Source organism: Corvus hawaiiensis, chromosome 1, assembly GCF_020740725.1.
Source record: "Corvus hawaiiensis isolate bCorHaw1 chromosome 1, bCorHaw1.pri.cur, whole genome shotgun sequence".
Taxonomy (NCBI): Eukaryota; Metazoa; Chordata; class Aves; order Passeriformes; family Corvidae; genus Corvus; species Corvus hawaiiensis.
In genome coordinates, this window is record NC_063213.1 from 94,624,029 (window position 1) to 94,644,960 (window position 20,932).

The following is a 20,932-nucleotide window of genomic DNA, read 5'->3' on the forward strand; positions in this document are numbered from 1 at the left end:
AATACTGGCCAGAACACGAGTAGGCCGGTCAGCCACACAGCAAAACCCATCCTATAGGTAACTTAGCGTTGTCCCAGGCGTAAGAAATTTGTTTGGTGCTATTGCATTTTAAGGGAGGTTGTAGCTGTGTTAGATGTTAACACTTAGAGGAGCAATTGACAAATACTACATATTGCTTTTCTCTGCGCAGCCTGATTGTGGCAGACGTTATCCCAACTTGTGAATCACCTCAGCCCTGCGTGTCGGGACAGCAGCTGGGCCCTGCCAGGTGCTGGAGGACTGTAGGAAGTACAGGTGTCATAAAGGGTGTCATGTCTTTGACCATGTGTGCTGCTCATGGAGTGGGTAATGGAGAGGAGGAGAAGGAACGGATGAGGTTGTGGGCTGTTCCTCTCACAGTGAAGATTGTTTCCCACATTCACTGCTGCCACTCTTTGCATCCAGGATCTCCCTGATGGCCATTGGAGTAGCCAGGGATGTCTTCATCAGCTCCAAGGGAAAGGACACAAAGTAAAATCCACTACAGGGACTCCCACGCCCAGGTTCTCCACCTTTTTCCCTGAGCAGACTGGAAGCATTGCCAGAGAACAAAGGATGACTTGGAGGCTCAGGTTTGGATGAACAACTTTAATGAGTCGAAGGAAGAAAAGGAGGTGGCTCACAGAGGGCATCAGGGGCAGCCCCTAACATGCAGTGGAGCTCCAGCAGGGTGTCCATCTGCTCCCCTGCCAAGGGACAGAGGGTAACACATCCCAACTAGACTGGCCTGGGGAGACACAGACAGCAGGTGGTAAGAAGGAGCAGAGTGGAAGAAGGAAAGAACATCAAAAGCTCTGTCATGTCCCCTCACGTGGCATTTCTTAGGCATGTGAGCAAGAAGCAACAGAGCAGTGCCCATTTCCTGACAACTTTGCCACAAACAACCCAATCAGAAATGACCCAAGTAAACATCACCTGCCCACAAGAGATGCCGCTGGCACTTGATCAGAGCCTTCTGCCTGTGCTGACGTTTTCTGCCTCGGAAATCACTGAGCCTCTCATCACACCAATTACTGAAGTAGGCCTTCATATAGGAAAGCACGTGGCAGAAGCCAGGAAATGAAAAGGCCGCAATGCAGGAAACCAGAACTCAGACCCATTATTAGTTTGGATGGTTTGCATTTGACATGAACTGGTCAGAAAATTATTACTTCCACCAAGGTGCTACTGGGCCTGAGGCAGTGCAGGACTGCTATAAAAGGCAGCCCAAGTCTCTGCTCTCGCATCCACTTCTCTCACCTCCTCCTCCTCCTCAGGAATCAGGTGAGTGGGAAGCCTCCAATCCTTCTCCTCCTTCTCCTCCTGCTTCCAGATCAGCTCTTTCCTGGCTGGAGGTCTCAGCTGACCGGGGCTGTCAGAGCCCAAGGCTGGCAGCTGCATCTCTGGGGAAAGAGGAAGGGAGTGATGGTCTTGTGCAGAGAGAGGCTGGGACTTGTCTGAGGTGGCTCCTGGGCTTTGAGGTGGGCACTGCAGTGTGGGCCAGGAGGTGCCTTGGCTGCAGGGTGCTTGGGGGCACTGCTGCTTCTCAAGCGTCCTAACATTCTGCTTCTCCCTGCCCTCTGTGCCAGGTGCACCTGTGACCCCGAGCCATGTCCTGCAACCCTTGCTGCCAGCCCTGCGGCCCCTGCCCGCTGGCCAACAGCTGCAATGAGTGCTGTGTCAGGCAGTGCCAGAGCTCCACCGTGGCCATCCAGCCCTCCCCAGTGGTGGTGACCCTGCCCGGGCCCATCCTCAGCTCCTTCCCACAGAACACCGTGGTGGGATCCTCCACCTCCGCTGCTGTTGGCAGCATCCTCAGCTCTGGTGGAGTGCCCATCAGCTCTGGCGGCTTTGACATCTCCTGCATCACCAACTGCTATGGTGGCAGCAGATGTCGTCCCTGCTAAATCTGCTGGCAACCTCCTTGGGCAAGAACCTCCAAGATATCAGAACCTGGTTGTGGCCAGGAGATAGAGCTTCGGGACATTGTAATTAGAGTTTCAAGCCATTGTCCCCTTCTTCTGTCTCCTCTTTATCTCTTTCTTTTGCTGTCTGTGTCTCCCCACACCAACCCGGAAGCACCTGTTGCCCTTCCTCCCTCTTTAGGGTGGGCAGATGGACACCTTGCAGGAGCTCCACTGCATCTTAGTGCCTCTTCCAGGTGCTCTCTGTGAGCCACCTCCTTTTCTTCTTTAGACTCAATAAAGGTGTTTTGCAACCAAGCCATGGCCTCTGAATCCTCCTTCTTTCCACAGCGACTCTTCCAGTCTACTCAAGGAAAAAGTTGGAGAAAGCACGTTGGGACTCCCTGCAGTGAATTTTACTTCATGGCTTTTCTTTTGGAGCTGTCAAAATCTTCCCTGGCTACTCTGCAGAGAATGGTCTTCAGGGAGACACTGGCTTTGAAGGGTGGAAGCAAATAGGGATGGGAAACAAGTCCTGGGATCAACCCACATCCTCACCTCTGCCATCTCCTCCCCTCCATTGCCTGGTCTACGGTCCGTGGTCAGCACAGATGGTCAAAGACAAATGAGCTATGCACCCCATACACTCCTTCATTACCTGGCAAGGCCCAGCTGCCTTCCAGACATGCAAGGCTGAGGTGAATCACAAGTTGGTATCAATATCTGCCATATTCAGGCTACACAGTGCAGTCCCCATTCCTCTGAACTGAACACCCCCATGGGCTACAGCCTGGCTGGGCTCTTGGTCTTGCTTGGGCAGAGGCTTCTCCATTTTTGGGTTATCTTTGCAGTTTTTTTCCCTTGTCTCAGAGAGGTTGTAGGTAGGAGTTTTGAGCTGCCTGGAGGTGAATCCCACAGGTGCTGCCTGTCACAGCAGGCGGCCCTGCTCCATCAAGCTGGTCCACATGGATCAGCCCCCACTCCAGGATAGAAGAATACAGAAACAGAGACTCTTTCTCTTTCATGGCAGCTTTTGCTGAAGGTAGGATTTTGGCTTTGAAGGTGGTTGCTTTGGGTTTACAACTGTAGCCACTTGTAAAGACTGCATTTCCCAATTAGAAACTGTTTTGAAATGAACTTTGAAAACTTTGCAAGCAGCAAAAATGCAAGCACGTTCCTGGGGTCAGACCACCCTGTGCTGGTGTGGACAGACCTGTCCTTTCCCCTCTACCACAGCCACAGTGCAGAGCACAGCAGCAGCACCAGGGGAGCCCCATGAATGGCAGGGGGAAGTGGCAGCGATGCGGACCCCACATGAGCTGGCAACTCTTCATCTGCCACTAAAACTGCTCCATGGGCTTCTGCCTTTCCCAGTAGGGTTTACCATTATCTTGTCCCTTTTGTTCCCAGAACCACATGGTCACCCAGAGGGCACCATCTTGGAAGGAAATAGTGTGATGTCATCTTCCCCTTGTCCTTCAAGCCATGCATGCCAGGCACCACCTTGGGAAGGATATTTCTGGCATTTTGTGTCTCTCTTTGTTCCGATGGGTTTTGTGAGGTTCAGCAATTTTGTATCTAGCAGTAATTTACTGTTATTTTTTGCCTGTTGCTGTTCCATTCGTTAGTAAACTGTTATTTTTTCACTTATATCTACTCATATTTTGTTCTTTATTGGTGGAAAGGGATTGGTTAGAATTAAGGGAAGATTACTCATTTTAGAGTGCCCAGCTCTTTAAATTATCTTAAACCAAGACAACCCCCATTAGTGAAATTTTCCAAACATTCTCCATTCCATTTTCTTTGGCACAATTACTAATTTTCCCTTGTAACATAACCAATTCTGTTGCAGTGTGAGATAATATTATTGTGGACTCTGCCTCCTGATAAGTGAATTTTGTCTTTACAAGCAGGCAGAGCTTCGGGTGAAGGGAAGTGAAGGAGCATTGACTTTGCTGACTCAAATCCCTCTGCTGGGAAATGGAGGGAAGTGACATCATACTCAGGGAGTCCTGCCTCCCTCTCTGCCTCCTCAATTTTTACCGGTGGACAGAGTTTAGGGTGCAGGGAGGGTTTAGCTTTGCTTCATTAAACTCACAAGGGCTGAGGATTGTGACATCATGTTCAAGGTGGTCCACCTTTTTTCCTCAGGGCTGAAAATCTCTAGTTCATTCTCCACACCTCCCCCAGCAGCGTTAATTTGCAACTCCAAAGATCTTTGGCACTGGACAAGTTTGTTTAACTGGTTTTTCAGATTTTGGGCTAGCTTCTTCTGGGCATTCTGTTCTCTATCTTCCCTGAGGTGGGCTATTGCTTCAGCCTCCAAGGCAGTTCCCAACTGAATCAGGTCTTTCTGTTGCTGCTCCACAACATTTTCCCTTTGAGTTCAGCCTCCGCCCATATGGATACTAGACCTTTTCCCTTGCTGGGGTTTTTTTCCCCTGTCTTTTGCCAAAGTTCAGGTTTTCTCTGCAACTAGCTGCAGATTTTGCCAGTTTTTCTCAGCCCACATACCTCTTTACCAGGCTGGACAAGCTTTGTACGTTTTTAGTAATTCTATCAGTGGAGAACAGGTCAGATCAGTTTTTACCCAGGATTCCATGATTTTTTTGCTGGAGAATATCAGTTTCAAGGAAAAATTAATTTCTCCTTTTTTCTGCAATGAGCAGTTATGTCTGTATAAAATACCTCTTCATCACCTCACAAGTAGTCTGCTTGCTGTGCCAATTAAAATGTAAGGCCCCCAAAATCTCGTTCAGTGTGACACTTAAAAGGGCTTTAGTTTTTCATGTACTCTGAGTTAGACACAAGGGAGAAATACCAAGAAGATATCCTCAAGAGGTCACAAAAACCAAAAAAAAACTCTGTACTGGCAACTTTAGAAAATCAAAGAACTTTGGCAAAAGGTTTCAAGCAGCATCCAATCAATACATAACACTTATCAAAGCATTAACTTAATCCATTCAATTTAACAGATTCTAAGCCCGTCCAATTTTAAGTTACTCAAAATTCTGAGAAGGGGAATTAGAAGAAGAAGGGGAAAGAGAGAAAGACAGAAAAGAAATAGAAAAGAACAAACACAACTACCATTCCTGGTTCCAATAGTGTTCAGCTTACACAAATTCCAAGAAGAGGTAGTGTTGGAGATGATACCAAGTTTAAAATTTTTTGTAATTTTAGTCAGTCTTGTTCAGCTTTGCCCCGAGGGAAGGGAATTGAAGTTTCTTTTCAAAGGGCTGTTTCATCACTCAGGGTGAGCTTAACATGTCAACAGACTGGGAGTAGCACAGAAGATACACAAAAGATAACGACCATCAATGGCCATTAACGAACTATCAACTCCAAACATCACCCCTGGCATGGTTAAAGACATCTGGTCCAGAAAAAACTGATAAGAGAACCAAATTAGCATCGGAGGTGAAGAAATCTGTAACCAGTAGGAAACCAAATACTAAGAACTGTGTAACTTGGGACTAATGAACATTGAACCAATGAATTTCTATGGGTTTTGACTGTATAAGTATGTGAAAAATCTAGTAAAATTCATGTGTCAAGGAATGATTCTCTTTGCACACCTGGGCTATGTGTGGATGAAATGATTTCTGTTGCACATCCTGGCCAGAACAACATCCTGGCCAGAATAAAGTAATGCCTTGATTCTCTAACACTAAAAATGTTGTTGGAGGTTTTTGTTTTTCCTGCAGTTCTGGTGCCAGTAGGGTCAAGGCATATGCTTACCTTGTGTCTCAGGTTAAATACCCTTTGACTTTTCTGGGTCCTGGTGGGATGTCCAGCCATCTGGCCACTCTGGGGCTAGACTGGGGTGCAGGGGTGGGGTGTGGAGCATTGCCTCTGGTTTTCCAGGGATTAGTGGCCACTGAAGGGTTGGGATACAGGTCCGGGGAATGGGGTGTATGGAGGAGGACATCGCCTCACCAGGGCAGAGCCCAAGCTGCCCCTTCCTCCACACAAAAGCACGTGAAGTATTTCAAGCCAGCAATCCTTCCAGTCTCTAAATTACGGGGCTTGGAACACCCTGGTCTAGGTAAAGGCACCTGTGCTTTTGGCAGCTGGGTGGGATTACATGATCCGTATGATCCATTCTAACCCAAACCGTTCTATGACTCCATGATCTGTGGGCTGTCTCTGGCAGACCTTTTGTTCACCAGGGTCCATCATCCTTTGCCTGATACTCTTAAGCACTGGTTTGGTCAAAAGGGAAGACATTGATGGTCAGATAACATCCATATATGGAAGAAATGTGAATTTATAGTGGAGCCATAAATCATTTGCACAAACTCAACCAAACGTCATTTACCACTGCGTACCCTGAGTATGGCTGATAACAATCCTAACTTGTCAGTTGTCTCAGCCTCATGTGTCTGGACAGCAGCTTTGCCTGCCTGTGCTGAGGGAGTGCATTTCATCTGCCTGTGCTCCTGTGTGCAAGCCATGGAGTCTAGACCAGGTAAGGGAGTGGAGGAGAAGGAAGAGATGAGGTTGAGGGCTGTTCCCAGGAATTGTTTTTTTCCCTTCCCCATTCCTGCCACCCTTTGGAGCTAGTCTCCCTGATGGCTTTTGGCTGTAGAGCAACCAGGGATGACTTTGTCAGTCCCAAGGGAAAAGGCACAAAAGAAAATCCACTACAGGGAATCCCAGCATTTGCTTCCTCCAGCTATTTTCCCTGAGCAGACTGGAAGAATTGTTACACAACGAAGGAGGACTCAGAGGCCCATACATGGATGCAAAACAGCTTTATTGAGTGCAGAGGAAAAAAATACTCAGAGTGGCTCAGAGAGGGCACCAGGAGCAGCCACTAAGTTGCAGTAGGGATGTCCCTCTGCCTGGCCTGCAGAGGGAGGGGAAGGCAACAGGTCTCCACTAGACTGGATGGAGGAGACATGGACAGCAAAAGAAAGAGCAAAAGGAGAGAGGAGAAGAAGGGGACAATGACTTGAAACTCTAATTACAATGTCCCAAAGCTCTATCTCCTGCCCAAAACCAGGTTCTGAGGTCTTGGAAGTTCTTGCCTAAAGACGTTGCCAGCAGATTTAGCAGGGACGACATCTGCTGCCACCATAGCCGCTGGTGATGCAGGAGAGGTCAAAGCCGCCAGAGTTGATGGGCACTCCACCAGAGCTGAGGATGCTGCCAACAGCAGCGGAGGTGGAGGATCCCACCACGGTGTTCTGTGGGAAGGAGCTGAGGATGGGCCCGGGCAGGGTCACCACGACTGCGGAGGGCTGGATGGCCACGGTGGAGCTCTGGCACTGCCTGACACAGCACTCATTGCAGCTGTTGGCCAGTGGGCAGGGGCCGCAGGGCTGGCAGCAAGGGTTGCAGGACATGGCTCAGGGTAAGAGGTGCACCTGGCACAGAGGGCAGGGAGAAGCAGAATGTAAGGACGCTTGAGAAGCAGCAGTGCCCCCAAACACCCTGCAGCCAAGGCACCTCCTGGCCCACACTGCAGTGCCCACCTCAAAGCCCAGGAGCCACCTCAGCCAAGTCCCAGCCTCTCTCTGCACAAGACCGTCACTCCCTTCCTCTTTCCCCAGAGATGCAGCTGCCAGCCCTGGGCTCTGACAGCCTCGATCAGCTGAGACCTCCAGCCAGGAAAGAGCTGGTCTGGAAGCAGGAGGAGAAGGATTGGAGGCTTCCCACTCACCTGATTCCTGAGGAGGAGGTGAGAGAAGTGAATGAGGGAGCAGAGACTTAGGCTGCCTTTTATAGCAGTCCCGCACTGCTTCAGGCCCAGAGGCACCTTGGTGGAAGTAATAATTTTGTGACCAGCTCATGTCAAATGCAAACTATCCCAGCTAATGGCAGGGGCTGTCCTGTTTTCCTGCACTGTTGCCTTTTCATTTTCTAGTGCATTCCACGTGCTTTCCTCTATGCAAACTTCTGTAAGTGTCAAGATGAGAGGTTCAAGAACTTCAGGGCAGAAAAACGTCAGCACAGGCACAATGCTCAGATCAAGGGCTGGCGGCATCCCCTGTGGGCAGGTGATGTGAACCTGTGTCATGCCTGCAGATTTGTTTATGGCAAAGTTGTCAGGAAAGAGGCACCATTCTTGTGCTTCTCACCTGCATGCCCAAGGTCTCCATTGTTTGGGCTCATGACAGAGCTTCAGTTGCTATTTCCTTCCTCCACTTTTCTCTTTCTTTTGTTGTCTTTATCTGCCCAGGCCAGTCTAGTGGGGACATGTTGCCCTCCCTCCTTCCACAGGAGAGGCTGACGGACACCCTGCAGGATCTCCACTGCATCCTGGTGTTTGCCACTGATACTCCCTGTGGGAACTATTCCAGTCTTCTCAGGGAAAAAGATAGAGGAAGAAGAGGGTAGGAGTCCCTGCAGTGGATTTTACTTTGTGCCCTTTCCCTTGGAGCTGATGATGACATCTCCTGGTACTCTACAGCCAACGGCAATCAGACCACTGATCCAAAATATACTGGCAGTGGAGATAGAGAACAACAGTGCCTGGGAACAGCCCACAGCTTCATCTCTTCCTTCTCTGCTCAGTTACCGGGTGTCCATGGCCAGCACACAGGCACAGATATGTATCTCATACCTCCTTTAGCGCATGGCAGGGCCCAGCTGTTTTATTCAGTTCTCAGATATTTCACAAGTTGGAATTGGTATCAAGCATGCTCCTGCTATGCAATGGAGTCCCTGTTCCTGTGAAACCAAGACCTCCAAAAGGTGCTCTTGGCTTTGGTCATGTGTCCATCTTTCCTGTGTAAGTGCCTTGTGGTTTATAATGCCAAAATTCAGGGATGCTTTTCAGTTTTAGGTGAAAATTCCTTCTTAGACCTTTGCCTTCAGCCTTGCATAATGATCTACTCCGTGTCATCCCCCAGGTATCCATGGTCTCCTGCATGCAGAAAAGGATCTGTTCAAGGCACTGATACCTAAATTGGCAGGAATAAACTTCCTAACACAATTTGAAGCATTAGAAAGCAGGCATTCTTTATCTGCACAGGACACACAGATGATATCTCCTTATTCTGTGTGTATCATGAGATATTACAACAAGGTATTTATCCATCATAATCATTCATATTCATTAAAATGTGCTTCCTATCTAATTCATAAAGATCACTTTCCTAGAACTGATTTGCATGCATCCACCTCCTACTGGAAGTCCTTTTATGATCCTGGAGAGTCATAAAAAGATGTTTCTGATGGTCATATTCACTGAATGCTTTGATATTAAATGTCACTTTTCCTTGAATTTTTTCTTTGGGCATGCACTGTTGCTTCTTTCTTACATGACTTGCAAACAACCCATGACTTGCAAAAAACACTGTAGTTCTTTTTATCTGATTCTCCACTGGTTGCAGCCATGTTTATCATCCTGAGTTCATATCTTTACATCATTTTATCTTTTTTTGCCATTTAATCTAAGCTCTATTAAGCAACTTCAGGAGAACTGAAAATTTCTTATTCTCTATGTTATTTATCAGCACTGCTGCTCTCAGAATAAAAGCTCAGGTACAGTGTCCCATGAAGCCTGTGAGGTTCCACACATGCTCCTCCTGCCCTCAGTTCAGGGCAGAGACATGATCTTTCTCCATCTTACTGGCCCCTGTGCACATCTTGCTATGTCCAGAAACCAAGGCTTCACCTGCTCCTGCTGAGACCCAAGCACTGGTCTCAGTTGCCAGCACCCAAATCATCCCCAGTTCCTCTTCATGGTCAGCCCCTCTGTGTGGGTCCTTGTGCTGAGAAAGTCTCGGTGCTCTTGGCAGATCCCATTTAATTACTAAAATACTGTGATGAGGTCCTCCCCAAGCGTCCTGTTCTCCAGGGAGAAACAGCCACACTCCTTCAGTCTTCCCTCATAGCACAGGTTCCCCAGCTCTCTGCTTTTCTTTGACACACGCAACAGGGTGAGAGCAGCTGCTCAAAGTCCCAACACCTGGCCCTGCACAGACACTCCAACAATCCCATTTTGTGCCTGAGAATGTTGTCCAAATGCTCCTTGAGCTCTGGCAGCCTTAGGGCTTGTGACCATTCCCTGGGAGCCTGTTCCGTGCCTCACCACCCTCTGAGAGAAGAACCTTTTCCTAGAAGCCAACCTAAACCTCCCTTGACACAACTTCATGCCTTTGCCTTGAGTCCTGTCCCTAGTTGCCAGAGAGACAAGATCAGTGTCTGCCCCTCCACAAGTTGTAAATTGCGATAAGGTCTCCTGCCAGCCTCCCCTCATCCAGACTGAACAAACCAAGTGACCTCAGTGACTCCTCATAAGGCTTCCCTTCCAGACCTTTCACCACCTTCTTGTCCCTCCTTTGCACACTCTCCAACAGCTTAATGTCTTCTTTTAAGTTGTGATGCCCACAACTACATCCAGGGCTCGAGGTGAGGCCGCCCCAGTGCAGAGCAGAGTGGGACAGTCCCCTCCCTTGCTCAGCTGGTGATGCTGGGCCTGATGCCCCCCAGGACACTGTTGGCCCTCCTGGCTGCCAGGGCACTGCTGACTCATATCCAGCTTGCCATCAACCAGGACCTCCAGGTCCCTTTCCATGGCACTGCTTTCCAGGCTCTCGTTGCCCAGTCTGCCTGTACGTGCAGGGTTGTGCCATCCCAGGTGCAGAAATGGGCACTTGCCCTTGTGGAACTTCAAATGGTTGGTGATTGCCCAGCCCTCTAATTTGTTGAGGTCTCTTTGCAGAGCATCTCTGCCTTTGAGGGAGTTGACAGCTCCTCCCAGTTTTGTATCATGTGCGAACTTACTTAGTATCTGTTTGAGTCCTGCATCCAAGTTGCTCATGAAGATGTTGAAGAGGATTGACCCTAAAACTGAGGAACCTCATTGGAGACCAGTTGCCAGTCTGATGTCACCCTATCACTGTCACCCTTTGTGCCTGACCCAAGAGACAGTTGCTCACGCATCACACAATGTGTTAATCCAGTTGTGTCCTGGACATTTTGTCCATAAGGATCCTCTGAGAGATGGTATCAAACACTTTAGAGAAATGCAAAAAAGATTGCATCAATTAGCTACCCCTCATCAGCTAGGTGGGTTACCTTGTTGTAAAAGGAAATTAGGTTTGACAAGCAGGACTTTCCTCTCATGAACTCACACAGGTTGTGATCAATGACTGCCTTGTTATTCAGGTGTTGTCAAGACATCCTAGAATAATCTTACCCCTAATTTGACCAAGGATTTTACTACAAGCCTAGACCATCACACATGTCCTCACACATGTCTTCAGGGAGAAAACAAAAGTCTTTACATTCAAATAAGGTCAGGAAACATCATTAACTGAGAACACTGTTGTGGACATGCAGCATGTCACCTCACAGCAGAGTCCTTGGGCACATGGGAGAGAAGCACAAGAGTGGTGCCCATTTCCTGACAACTTTGCCACAGACAAGACCACAGGAATAACACAGGTAAACATCACCTACCCACAGGGGATGCCAAAAACATTTAATCTGAGACTTCTGCCTATGATGATGTCTTTCTGCCCTGGAAATCATTGATGCTCTCATCCCGGCACTTACAGAAGTTTTTCACATAGGAAAGCATGCGGAATTAGCCAGGAAATGAAAAGGCTGCAGTGCAGGAAACCGGGACACAGCCCCTGCCATTAGCTGGGATGGTGCACATTTGCCATGAGCTGGTCACAAAATTATTACTTCCACCAAGGTGCTACTGGGCCTGAGGCAGTGCAGGACTGCTATAAAAGGCAGCCCAAGTCTCTGCTCTCGCATCCACTTCTCTCACCTCCTCCTAAGGAATCAGGTGAGTGGGAAGCCTCCAATCCTTCTCCTCCTGCTTCCAGACCAGCTCTTTCCTGGCTGGAGGTCTCAGCTGATCGGGGCTGTCAGAGCCCAGGGCTGGCAGCTGCTTCTGCTGGGAGAAGGCAGGGGGGAGAAGATCTTGTGCAGAGAGAGGCTGGGACTTGGCTGAGGTGGCTCCTGGGCTTTGAGGTGGGCACTGCAGTGTGGGCCAGGAGGTGCCTTGGCTGCAGGGTGCTTGGGGGCAGTGCTGATTCTCAAGCGTCCTTACATTCTGCTTCTCCCTGCCCTCTGTACCAGGTGCACCTGTGACCCCGAGCCATGTCCTGCAACCCTTGCTGCCAGCCCTGCGGCCCCTGCCCGCTGGCCAACAGCTGCAATGAGTGCTGTGTCAGGCAGTGCCAGAGCTCCACCGTGGCCATCCAGCCCTCCGCAGTCGTGGTGACCCTGCCCGGGCCCATCCTCAGCTCCTTCCCACAGAACACCGTGGTGGGATCCTCCACCTCCGCTGCTGTTGGCAGCATCCTCAGCTCTGGTGGAGTGCCCATCAACTCTGGCGGCTTTGACATCTCCTGCATCACCAGCCGCTATGGTGGCAACAGATGTCGTCCCTGCTAAATCTGCTGGCAACGTCTTTAGGCAAGAACTTCCAAGACCTCAGAACCTGGTTCTGGGCAGGAGATAGAGCTTTGGGACATTGTATTTAGTGCCTGAACCATTGTTCCCTTCTACTTTTTTTTGTCTTTCCTTTACTCTCTGTGTCTCCCCAGGCCAGCCTAGGGGGACGTATTGCCCTCCCCTCCCTCTTTAGGGCAGTTGGATGGTCACCCCGCAGGAACTCTGTTGCATCTTAGTGGCTGCTCCAGGTGCTCTCTGTGAGCCACCTCTATTTCTACCTTACATTCATTAAAGTTGTGCATCCAAGCCTTGGCGTTTAAGTCCTCCTTCTTTCCATGGCAACTCTTCCAGCCTTCTCAGAGTAGAAGGTGGAGGGACAGAGCGTGGGACTCCCTCTAGTGGATTTTACTTTTGCCTTTTCCATTGGAGCTGATGAAGAACATCCCTGGCTACTCCACAGCCACTGGCAAACAGGGAAAAGATGGTCCAAAGAGTTGCAGGAATGAGAAAGGGAAACAGCAATGTCTGGGAACAGTCCGCAGCCTCATCTCCTCCTCCTCCCTTCACTACCCGGTCTAGAGTGCATGAGCAGCACATGTGGTCAAAGGCAGATGAGATAGGTAGCTCATAGAATCGTTCAGCACCTGGCAGGACTCAGCTGCTGTCCAGACATGCAGGGCTGAGGTGATGCAGAAGCTGGGATTAGCATCTGCCAATTAAGTTACGCAGACCACGGGGTGCCACCTTTAAGGTGTAGAAAACACTCAAGGTTCATAAATGCTCACAGTCAAAAGGAATGGCAAAAGTCAGAGAGTCTGAATAAAATCAGAAAATTTTATTAGTAAATTGCACACTTGGTATGGAAATTAGTATGTTATAGTAGTCCCAGACCTACTATATAAGCACATGGCAGTGTGTTTTGGATTAAGGGGCTTGGTGAAAGGGAAGAGAGAAATTAAAGAGGGAGAGATAAATTAATGAGGGAAAGAGAGAAAGAAAGAGAGGGGAAAAGAGGGAAAGAGAGAGAACCAGAGAGAAAAAGAAGTCCTGGTACCAGCATCAATCCAGTGAGTAAGATGTCAGTCCTGGTTGCAGCATCCGTCCAGCTGTACCAGTCCAGTCCACAGGATGTCCAAGGTCCTAAGGGCACTGCCCTGACTTGGGGGTGTACCTTTTCATGGATAGGTTTCTCTGCCCCAAAGATAGGTTTCTTGCTTTCTATGCAAATGAGTTCTCATGCAGTCTGTTCTTTCAGACCTTTCTGGAAATGGGTCGGAGGCTTCAGGGGTCTTTTGTGGCCTTGGTCCCCCCTTACAGTCCATGCCCACTTTGTGGCCTCATTCCTGTCCTTGTGCTGTCCCATGTTGTGCTTCTCTCCAGGAACTACAGCAAGGCTGGTTGCCCCAGAAAAGTGCTGTCCTGCCTCTGTATGGCCCCTTTTCCAGCCACATCCTGGTTTTTCTCACAGCATCTTCAGGAACTCCTGAAGCACAGTTGTGCTCAAAATAACAACTCAGGCACACAACACCCTATGGACCTTGTGAGGTTCCCCCCATGCTCTTCCTGCCCAGAGTTCATGGCACAGACAGCATCTGTGTCCATCTCACTGGGCACTGGTGTAGGAGCATAGAAGACGAGGGATCCTCGTGCATGTCTCAAACCCACAGCCAGATGGCTGCAGAGCCACCTGGGTATTCTTGGTAAGAAGATGCTGTGAGAACAAACGGGATGTGGCTGGAGAAGGGGCCATGTGGACATAGGACAGACTTTTCTGGGACAAATATCCTTGTTCTGGCTGGATACTCCATCCACTGAATCAGTGCTGGAGCCAGGACTGGTGAACTGTCTTCCTTTCTTTTTTTAATGTCTCTCTCTCACTTCTCTTTCACTCTACCCCATATTGTCTTGGTTTAAAAGACAGGTGTCTGCCAAGGAAGGCGGGAACCTTCCTGGGATGGGAAATATGACAACCTTCCCTCCAAATTATTATAACTTTGAAATTACAGGGCTTTCAGGCAACGATATGGGAAAAGGAATAACAGTTCTGTGCTAGTATATATAACAAGGCAAACAAACCACAACGGCAGCAACAACAAACAGAAGCAGACACCCGGTGCCAGCCGCTCCCGGCCGCCGGCCCTTTCCCCTCGGTGCAGTTCCGCTCACGGCCGGCAGGGGCGCTGGTGGCTCCCGGCCGGGCAGGGCGGGTGCGGTGATTCCCCCGCGCCTGCAGGGGGCGCTGTGGCGCGAGCTCGCCGCCTCACTGCACGTGACAATGGCGGCTCAGGCCACGGGGGAGTGGGGAGGTGGCTCCCTTTGCAAAACTCAGCCGGTCTCAGTGCCATTCCGGGTTGCAAAATGGGCTGTAGCAGGAACGTTGGAGTGGCAGGCTGGAACAGCTGAGGCAAGAACACCTGGGATGGCAAAGAAAGCATAGCAAAAAACCCCAAAGCTGTGGCAGGAGCAGCAGGGGTCTGGGCAGACGTGGGGTGTCGAATTAAAATGCAGCAAAAACCCCCAAAGCCGCAGCAGAAAACAGCAGGGGCTGGGCAGTCTTGGAAGGAGAGAGAAGGTGGAGGGAGGGGTTGTTTTGGGTTTTCCCCTGGCTGTCACATCTCCCATGTGATGTCCTGGGGATGGCAGTGGGAGCGGGGCTCCCTCAAGCAGCTGGGAGAGGCTCCCTCTGGAGGGGGTCAGGATCGCAGGCTTCCCCTGAGGCACCCAAGCAGATGGTGAGGGTCCCTCCCAGTGAGGTTGGGTGTTGTAAAGGTCTCAGTTCAATGGCCGCTCTTACGAGCAGAGACTCACCCATGTGAGGTGAAGTGAAGGACAAAACTCTGCAGTAGCAGCAGATTCTCCCTCCTTGCCCACGTGCTTGGGCATTGATGGGGTGGTAACAGACCTGGAGAAAAGACTCACTCACACTCCTTTCTAATTCTCCTTTCTGGTTCCTGAAAGAGCTGAAGAGAGTTGTATCTTAGTTTTTTACAGCCAACTGAGTGCCAATAGTGTGCCTTTAACTGCTGATGTGCTGAATTCTGCAGAATTGGTAACTCAGATGTAGAGAGCCTCCCACTCGTGTACAGCAACCCTGGATGTAAAAGATATATTTTTTTATAGTTCCCTGCCAGGAATATGACAAGGCTCAGTTTGCACTTGTCTGGAAGGAAGGACAATACACCTTTATCAGACACTCACACAGGCAAAAAGATTCTGTACAGGCTGTCCTTGCCAAACTTTTACAGACAATCTCACTTCCTCTGGACATGTAATTATGTAATGTTCTAATTGCAGGAGACACCACCACCACCACCCCCTCTGAAAAAGCGGGCAAAACAGCAACAGTAGTGTGGCAAACAGTTCATGAACTAGAAGTTGAGATTACAGTTGAGATTACATCTGAGGAATGTCAAGGCCAAACTGGCCCTGATGGACCAAAGAGATCCTTATTACTCAACTGTATTTAAAGAGATGGAAGAGAGATACTCTGAGTGGGAAAAGGTACTTTTGTCATTGCTCCAAGCTGTTATACACCTTGAGCAGCTAAGGGGTAACGTGTCTGGGCCAACTCTGCCAAGACATGTAGTGTTTTATCTTTCCAGGAATGTTACCGGGAGTTGTGCCAGCACATCCCACCGAAGGCTGAGTTAATCATCAAAGGACTGCTTATCATTTTTGTGGGAGAAATCATTGCCAGCAGGAACCAAATTTGGTTCACACATCAACAAGCTCGACCCACAGGGTTGAGACCCTCATTTCTTTCGTTTATGCTAATCAGTATGGTAACCATATGCATTCTGCACCACACGTGCTTCTCTCTTCTGGGTGCAATTTAGTGTGGCAGCAATTACGAAGGACGGTGACATTCAAAAGGTAAGCCAGGATAATACAACTACATTTGAAAAGGAATTCCACTGCTAGCAACTAGATAATAGTAGCAACTATTTATTTTTCATTTATGACCTCACTAACCGTAAACCCACAGCTTTTGTTGCAACAATACATGGTGCTTCAGTTTATACCACATACCCAGTCATTGTGTCAGGATTAAATCCCAATGGAGATGCACTCTAGCCCCTAGAGCACAGAGTATGGGCCCGATGGGATGGATGTGCCTGTGCGAGAACCTCTTATGATTTTGTATTTGTAGACAACATTATTGTCCATACAAGTAACCTAATATTTGTGTTTGTAACTTTGTTGACATTTTGGGATGTGATTTTAGTTATTTGGCTCCTCTTATATCTTACCAATTGTTATGATTTAATTATATACTGACTTAAGATGTGCAGCCTATTCCTACTGAGTTAATCTCACTTGCATGTGAAAACTGCTATGGAAGGAAGCTCAGGAAAATGGACAGAAAACTTTGATTACCATTCATCCTGATGTAGAAAAATCCACCGGGTGTTGGAGTGACCAAAGGCAGGGAACGCCATTGTTGGGAAATTGTATTTGGATGGTCACCAAGAGCAACTGAAGTTCTTAATAAGAGGTTGCACCCTTCCTTCTGATTGTTAACCTTTTTGCCTTTTATTTTTGTAATCAAATGGTGTATTAAAATGTGGGGGAATTATAAAAAGATTACCCCCCAAACTCAGAGATAGCTTATATAGTTTTCCCCTTTCTCTCTCTCTCCTTCTCCCTTTTCAGTCCAAATCCGTATCGATGTTTGAGCCACAGGTGATGCAGAAGCCCAGATGATAAGGTGTCTCAAACACCAATAGCCAGATAGGCATGGAGCCAACCAAGGACTGTTGGTGAGAAGGCACTGTGAGAAAAAACAAGCTGTGGCTGGACAAGGGACCTACTGAGGTAGGCAGCCCATTTTTGGAACAAACGTCCTTGTTCTATCTCCTGGAGACAAGTACAACACATTACCGTGCAAATACAGGAATGAGGTTACAAAGTGGGCATGGACAGTCGATCAAAGGTTAGCACAGCAGCAGTGGGCACTGGTTTGATCAAAGGCCTCATCCAGGAAGAGCTCAATGGACAGATTACATACATTCATACATGCAAGAAATGCTACAAATTTATAAAAAAGCCATAAGACATTTGCACAAATTCAGCTGAAAGTCGTTTACCACTGCATTAGCTTGAATATGGCCAATAGCAAACTTGTGAATTACCTCAGCCCTGCATGTCTAGATACCAGCTGGGTTCTGCCTGTGCTGAGGGCCCATGCTCCTGTGTGCAGGCCATGGACTGTAGACCAGGTAATGCAGGGGAGGAGAAGGAAGAGGTGAGGTTGTAGGCCGTCCCCAGACATTGCTGTTTCCCTTCACAATTGTTGCGAAACTTTGGAGCCATGGTCTTCCTGATGACCTTTGGCTGTTGAGTAGCCAGGGATGGCTTTGTCAGCTTTGAGGGAGTCAAATCCTCTGCTTCCTTCACCTTTTTACCTAACCAATATGGAGGATTTGCTGGAAAATTAAGGATGACTCAGAGGCCCAGGTTTGGATGCAAAAGTACTTTATTGAGTCTAAAGAAAAGGACATGGCACACAGAGAGCACCAGGAGCAGTCACTAAGATGCAGTGGAGCTCCTGCTGGCTGTCCATCTGCCTGCCCTAAGAGAGAGGGCAACATGTCCCCCTAGGCTGGCCTGGGGAAACACAGCACAGAAACAAGATGGAATAATAAGGTAAAGAAACATCATCCTGAAGCTGTAAATACAATGTCCTGAAGCTCTATCTCCTGCCCAGAATCATGTTCTGCCAGAACCATGTTCTGCGGTTGTGGAGGTTCTTGCCCAAGGACGTTGCCAGCAGATTTAGCAGGGACGACATCTGTTGCCACCATAGCAGTTGGTGATGCAGGAGATATCAAAGCCCCCAGAGCTGATGGGCACTCCACCAGAGCTGAGGATGCTGCCAACAGCAGCGGAGGTGGAGGATCCCACCACGGTGTTCTGTGGGAAGGAGCTGAGGATGGGCCCGGGCAGGGTCACCACCACTGGGGAGGGCTGGATGGCCACGGTGGAGCTCTGGCACTGCCTGACACAGCACTCATTGCAGCTGTTGGCCAGCGGGCAGGGGCCGCAGGGCTGGCAGCAAGGGTTGCAGGGCTGGCAGCAGGACATGGCTCGGGGTCACAGGTGCACCTGGCACAGAGGGCAGGGAGAAGCAGAATGTAAGGACGCTTGAGAAGCAGCAGTGCCCCCAAGCACCCTGCAGCCAAGGCACCTCCTGGCCCACACTGCAGTGCCCACCTCAAAGCCCAGGAGCCACCTCAGCCAAGTCCCAGCCTCTCTCTGCACAAGATCTTCTCCCCCCTGCCTTCTCCCAGCAGAAGCAGCTGCCAGCCCTGGGCTCTGACAGCCTCGATCAGCTGAGACCTCCAGCCAGGAAAGAGCTGGTCTGGAAGCAGGAGGAGAGAAGGAGGAGAAGGATTGGAGGCTTCCCACTCACCTGATTCCTGAGGAGGAGGTGAGAGAAGTGGATGCGAGAGCAGAGACTTGGGCTGCCTTTTATAGCAGTCCTGCACTGCCTCAGGCCCAGTAGCACCTTGGTGGAAGTAATAATTTTGTGACCAGCTCATGGCAAATGTGCACCATCCCAGCTAATGGCAGGGGCTGTGTCCTGGTTTCCTGCACTGCAGCCTTTTCATTTCCTGGCTAATTCCGCATGCTTTCCTATGTGTAGGGTCATTTCTCAAAGTGCCAGGATGAGAGCATCAAGGATTTTAGGGCAGAAGGACATCAGCGGATAAAGAAGGTTTAGATCAAGGGCTGTTGGCATCCCATGCTGGCAGATGATTTGTACCTGTGTCATTCCTCTGGACTCCTCTGGTGGCTGAAAATCGACCCTGCTCTTGTGCATCTTGTATACATGCCCAAGGTCTACATGTGACTTGACACATTTTTTCTTTTGCTTCCTTCATCACTCTCTGATCAACACTCAGTGTTATGTTCAGGTGGGCTTCTGCTGGGAGTGTTTCTCCCTAGCTTTTGGTGGCCTTGCTGAGATCTTTGCCAGATGGTTCTGCTGGCAGGTTTCAGCCAGAACCAACTCCTCTTCCTCTTGAAGCAGCTTTCATGATTAGGTCCTAATGCTTGTGATCTGAGTTAGATCTCCAGCTGTCACACATCTGTGCCTGTATCTGGCCAGGACCCCACTGCTCTGAATTTGGGCTTTGATACACAGGTAACTTCCCAACTTGACCTGGACCTGTCTCATCTCTGTGAGCCCATGTGGTGATTGCTGGACTTTGCTGAACCCTGGTTATTGTCATGGGACCTCATCCAGACATCATCTGATGATACTAACATTAAGGAAACCACATAATAACCTCCACGTGTTTCATTTCCTGAAGGACCTACCAAGGACATTGGATAGCTGTATTTTTGGAGTACTTCTTCTGAATCTTTAAGCATGACTAGAAATACCATTTTTCTTGAGAATATTCAACGGTTTTTTTCTGCTTCCTATCTGTTCCAGCAGGAACAGTCTCCATCTCCTACTGTTTTTCTCCTCAGAGGACTGTGGGCAGTGATATCAATTGGCTCTTGTACTTGTCTACCTGGCGACCAGTGTCAGCTTTTTTTCCCAACCTTCCATCCCTCACTGCCCCTCTCTCCCAGCCCAACCACTTTCCATGTTTCCCAGAAAGGACAGTGCAGAAAATCTCAACTGTCTTTGTAGTCCCAAATTTCTGAGGTTCAAGCACCAAAGGCTGTTCCCCATGAGCTCCAGGCTACAGGAGAGGTGGGAGCTCAGAGGAGCGGCATGGTACAATGATCCCTTTCCTGTGATAGACTGAGGTTTTTGCCTCAGGGAAAAGGAAGAGGTGATAAGAGAAAATCCACCATGTGTTTGTTACTCTCCTGAGCCCCAGCACAGGATTACATTTACCATTTCAGCTGTGATAAGATAAAATATTTTCATAGAACGGTTTGTGTTTGAAAGGACCTTAAATATAACCTAGTTCCAACCCCCTGCTGTGGGCAGAGGCAGCTTCCACTAGACCAGGTTGTTCCAAGCTCTGTCCAACATGGCCTTGAACACTTTCAGGGAAGGGGCAGCCACAGCTTCTCTGGACAACCTCTTCCAGTGCCTTACCACCATCACAGTAAATAATTGCTTCCTAATATTTAATTTAAAACTACTTTTTTCAGTTTAAAGCCATTCCCCTTTATCTTATCACTACATGCTCTTGTAAAGAGTCCTCCTAGCTTTCTTTAGGTATTGGAAGGTGCTATAAAGTCTCTTCAGAGCCTTTTCTTTTCAGGGATGAACAACCCCAACTCTCTTAATCTGTAGCAGAAGTGTTCCAGCCTTCTCATCATCTTCATGGCCTCTTCTGGGCCCTTTCCAGCAGGTCCATATCCTTCCTATGGGCCTTTTATGTTGGGGGTCCTGGAGCTGGAAGCACTATTCCAGATGGGGTCTCATGAGAGGAAACTAGAGGGGGAGAATATCTTCCCTCAGCCTGCTGCTCATATTTCTTTTGATGCAACCCAGGATATGGTTGGATTTTTGGGCTGCAAGCACACATTGCCTGGTCATGTCAAGCTTCTTCTGCACCAAAAGCCAGAGTCCTTCTCTGCAGGGTAGATCTCAATCCATTCCCCACCCATGCTGTATTTTTCCTTGGTCCTGCCCTGAACCCAGGTGCAGAACCTTTCACATGATCTTCATGGAC

General features: G+C 49.0%; 3 protein-coding genes and 1 pseudogene across 5 annotated transcripts; 2 read left to right on the top strand and 2 right to left on the bottom strand.

Annotated features, from left to right (window-relative positions):
• The first annotated feature begins 1,212 nt into the window (after nt 1-1,212).
• LOC125331391 (feather keratin Cos1-2-like) lies at nt 1,213-2,240 on the top strand. Its single transcript, XM_048315314.1, has 2 exons — nt 1,213-1,302; nt 1,608-2,240. The coding sequence occupies exon 2, from the start codon at nt 1,629-1,631 to the stop codon at nt 1,923-1,925; it is 297 nt and encodes a 98-aa protein (XP_048171271.1). The 5' UTR covers nt 1,213-1,302; nt 1,608-1,628; the 3' UTR covers nt 1,926-2,240.
• On the top strand, nt 1,245-12,593 carry LOC125331394 (feather keratin Cos1-2-like). Of its 3 annotated transcripts, none has more exons than XM_048315324.1 (2): nt 1,245-1,302; nt 11,970-12,593. In XM_048315324.1, exon 2 carries the CDS (start codon nt 11,991-11,993, stop codon nt 12,285-12,287), a length of 297 nt encoding a protein of 98 aa, XP_048171281.1. In that variant the 5' UTR covers nt 1,245-1,302; nt 11,970-11,990; the 3' UTR covers nt 12,288-12,593. The 3 variants fall into 3 exon arrangements, with proteins under 3 accessions (XP_048171281.1, XP_048171299.1, XP_048171288.1); XM_048315342.1 differs by lacking the exon at nt 1,245-1,302 and adding an exon at nt 11,642-11,673; XM_048315331.1 differs by lacking the exon at nt 1,245-1,302 and adding an exon at nt 11,699-11,861.
• On the bottom strand, nt 6,660-7,285 carry LOC125331408 (feather keratin Cos1-2-like). The gene has a single exon (XM_048315352.1). The coding sequence runs from the start codon at nt 7,268-7,270 to the stop codon at nt 6,974-6,976; it is 297 nt and encodes a 98-aa protein (XP_048171309.1). The 5' UTR covers nt 7,271-7,285; the 3' UTR covers nt 6,660-6,973.
• A 5,152-nt stretch (nt 12,594-17,745) lies between the features above and the next one.
• Nucleotides 17,746-18,829, bottom strand: LOC125331365 (annotated as a pseudogene).
• Between the last annotated feature and the right edge of the window lie 2,103 nt (nt 18,830-20,932).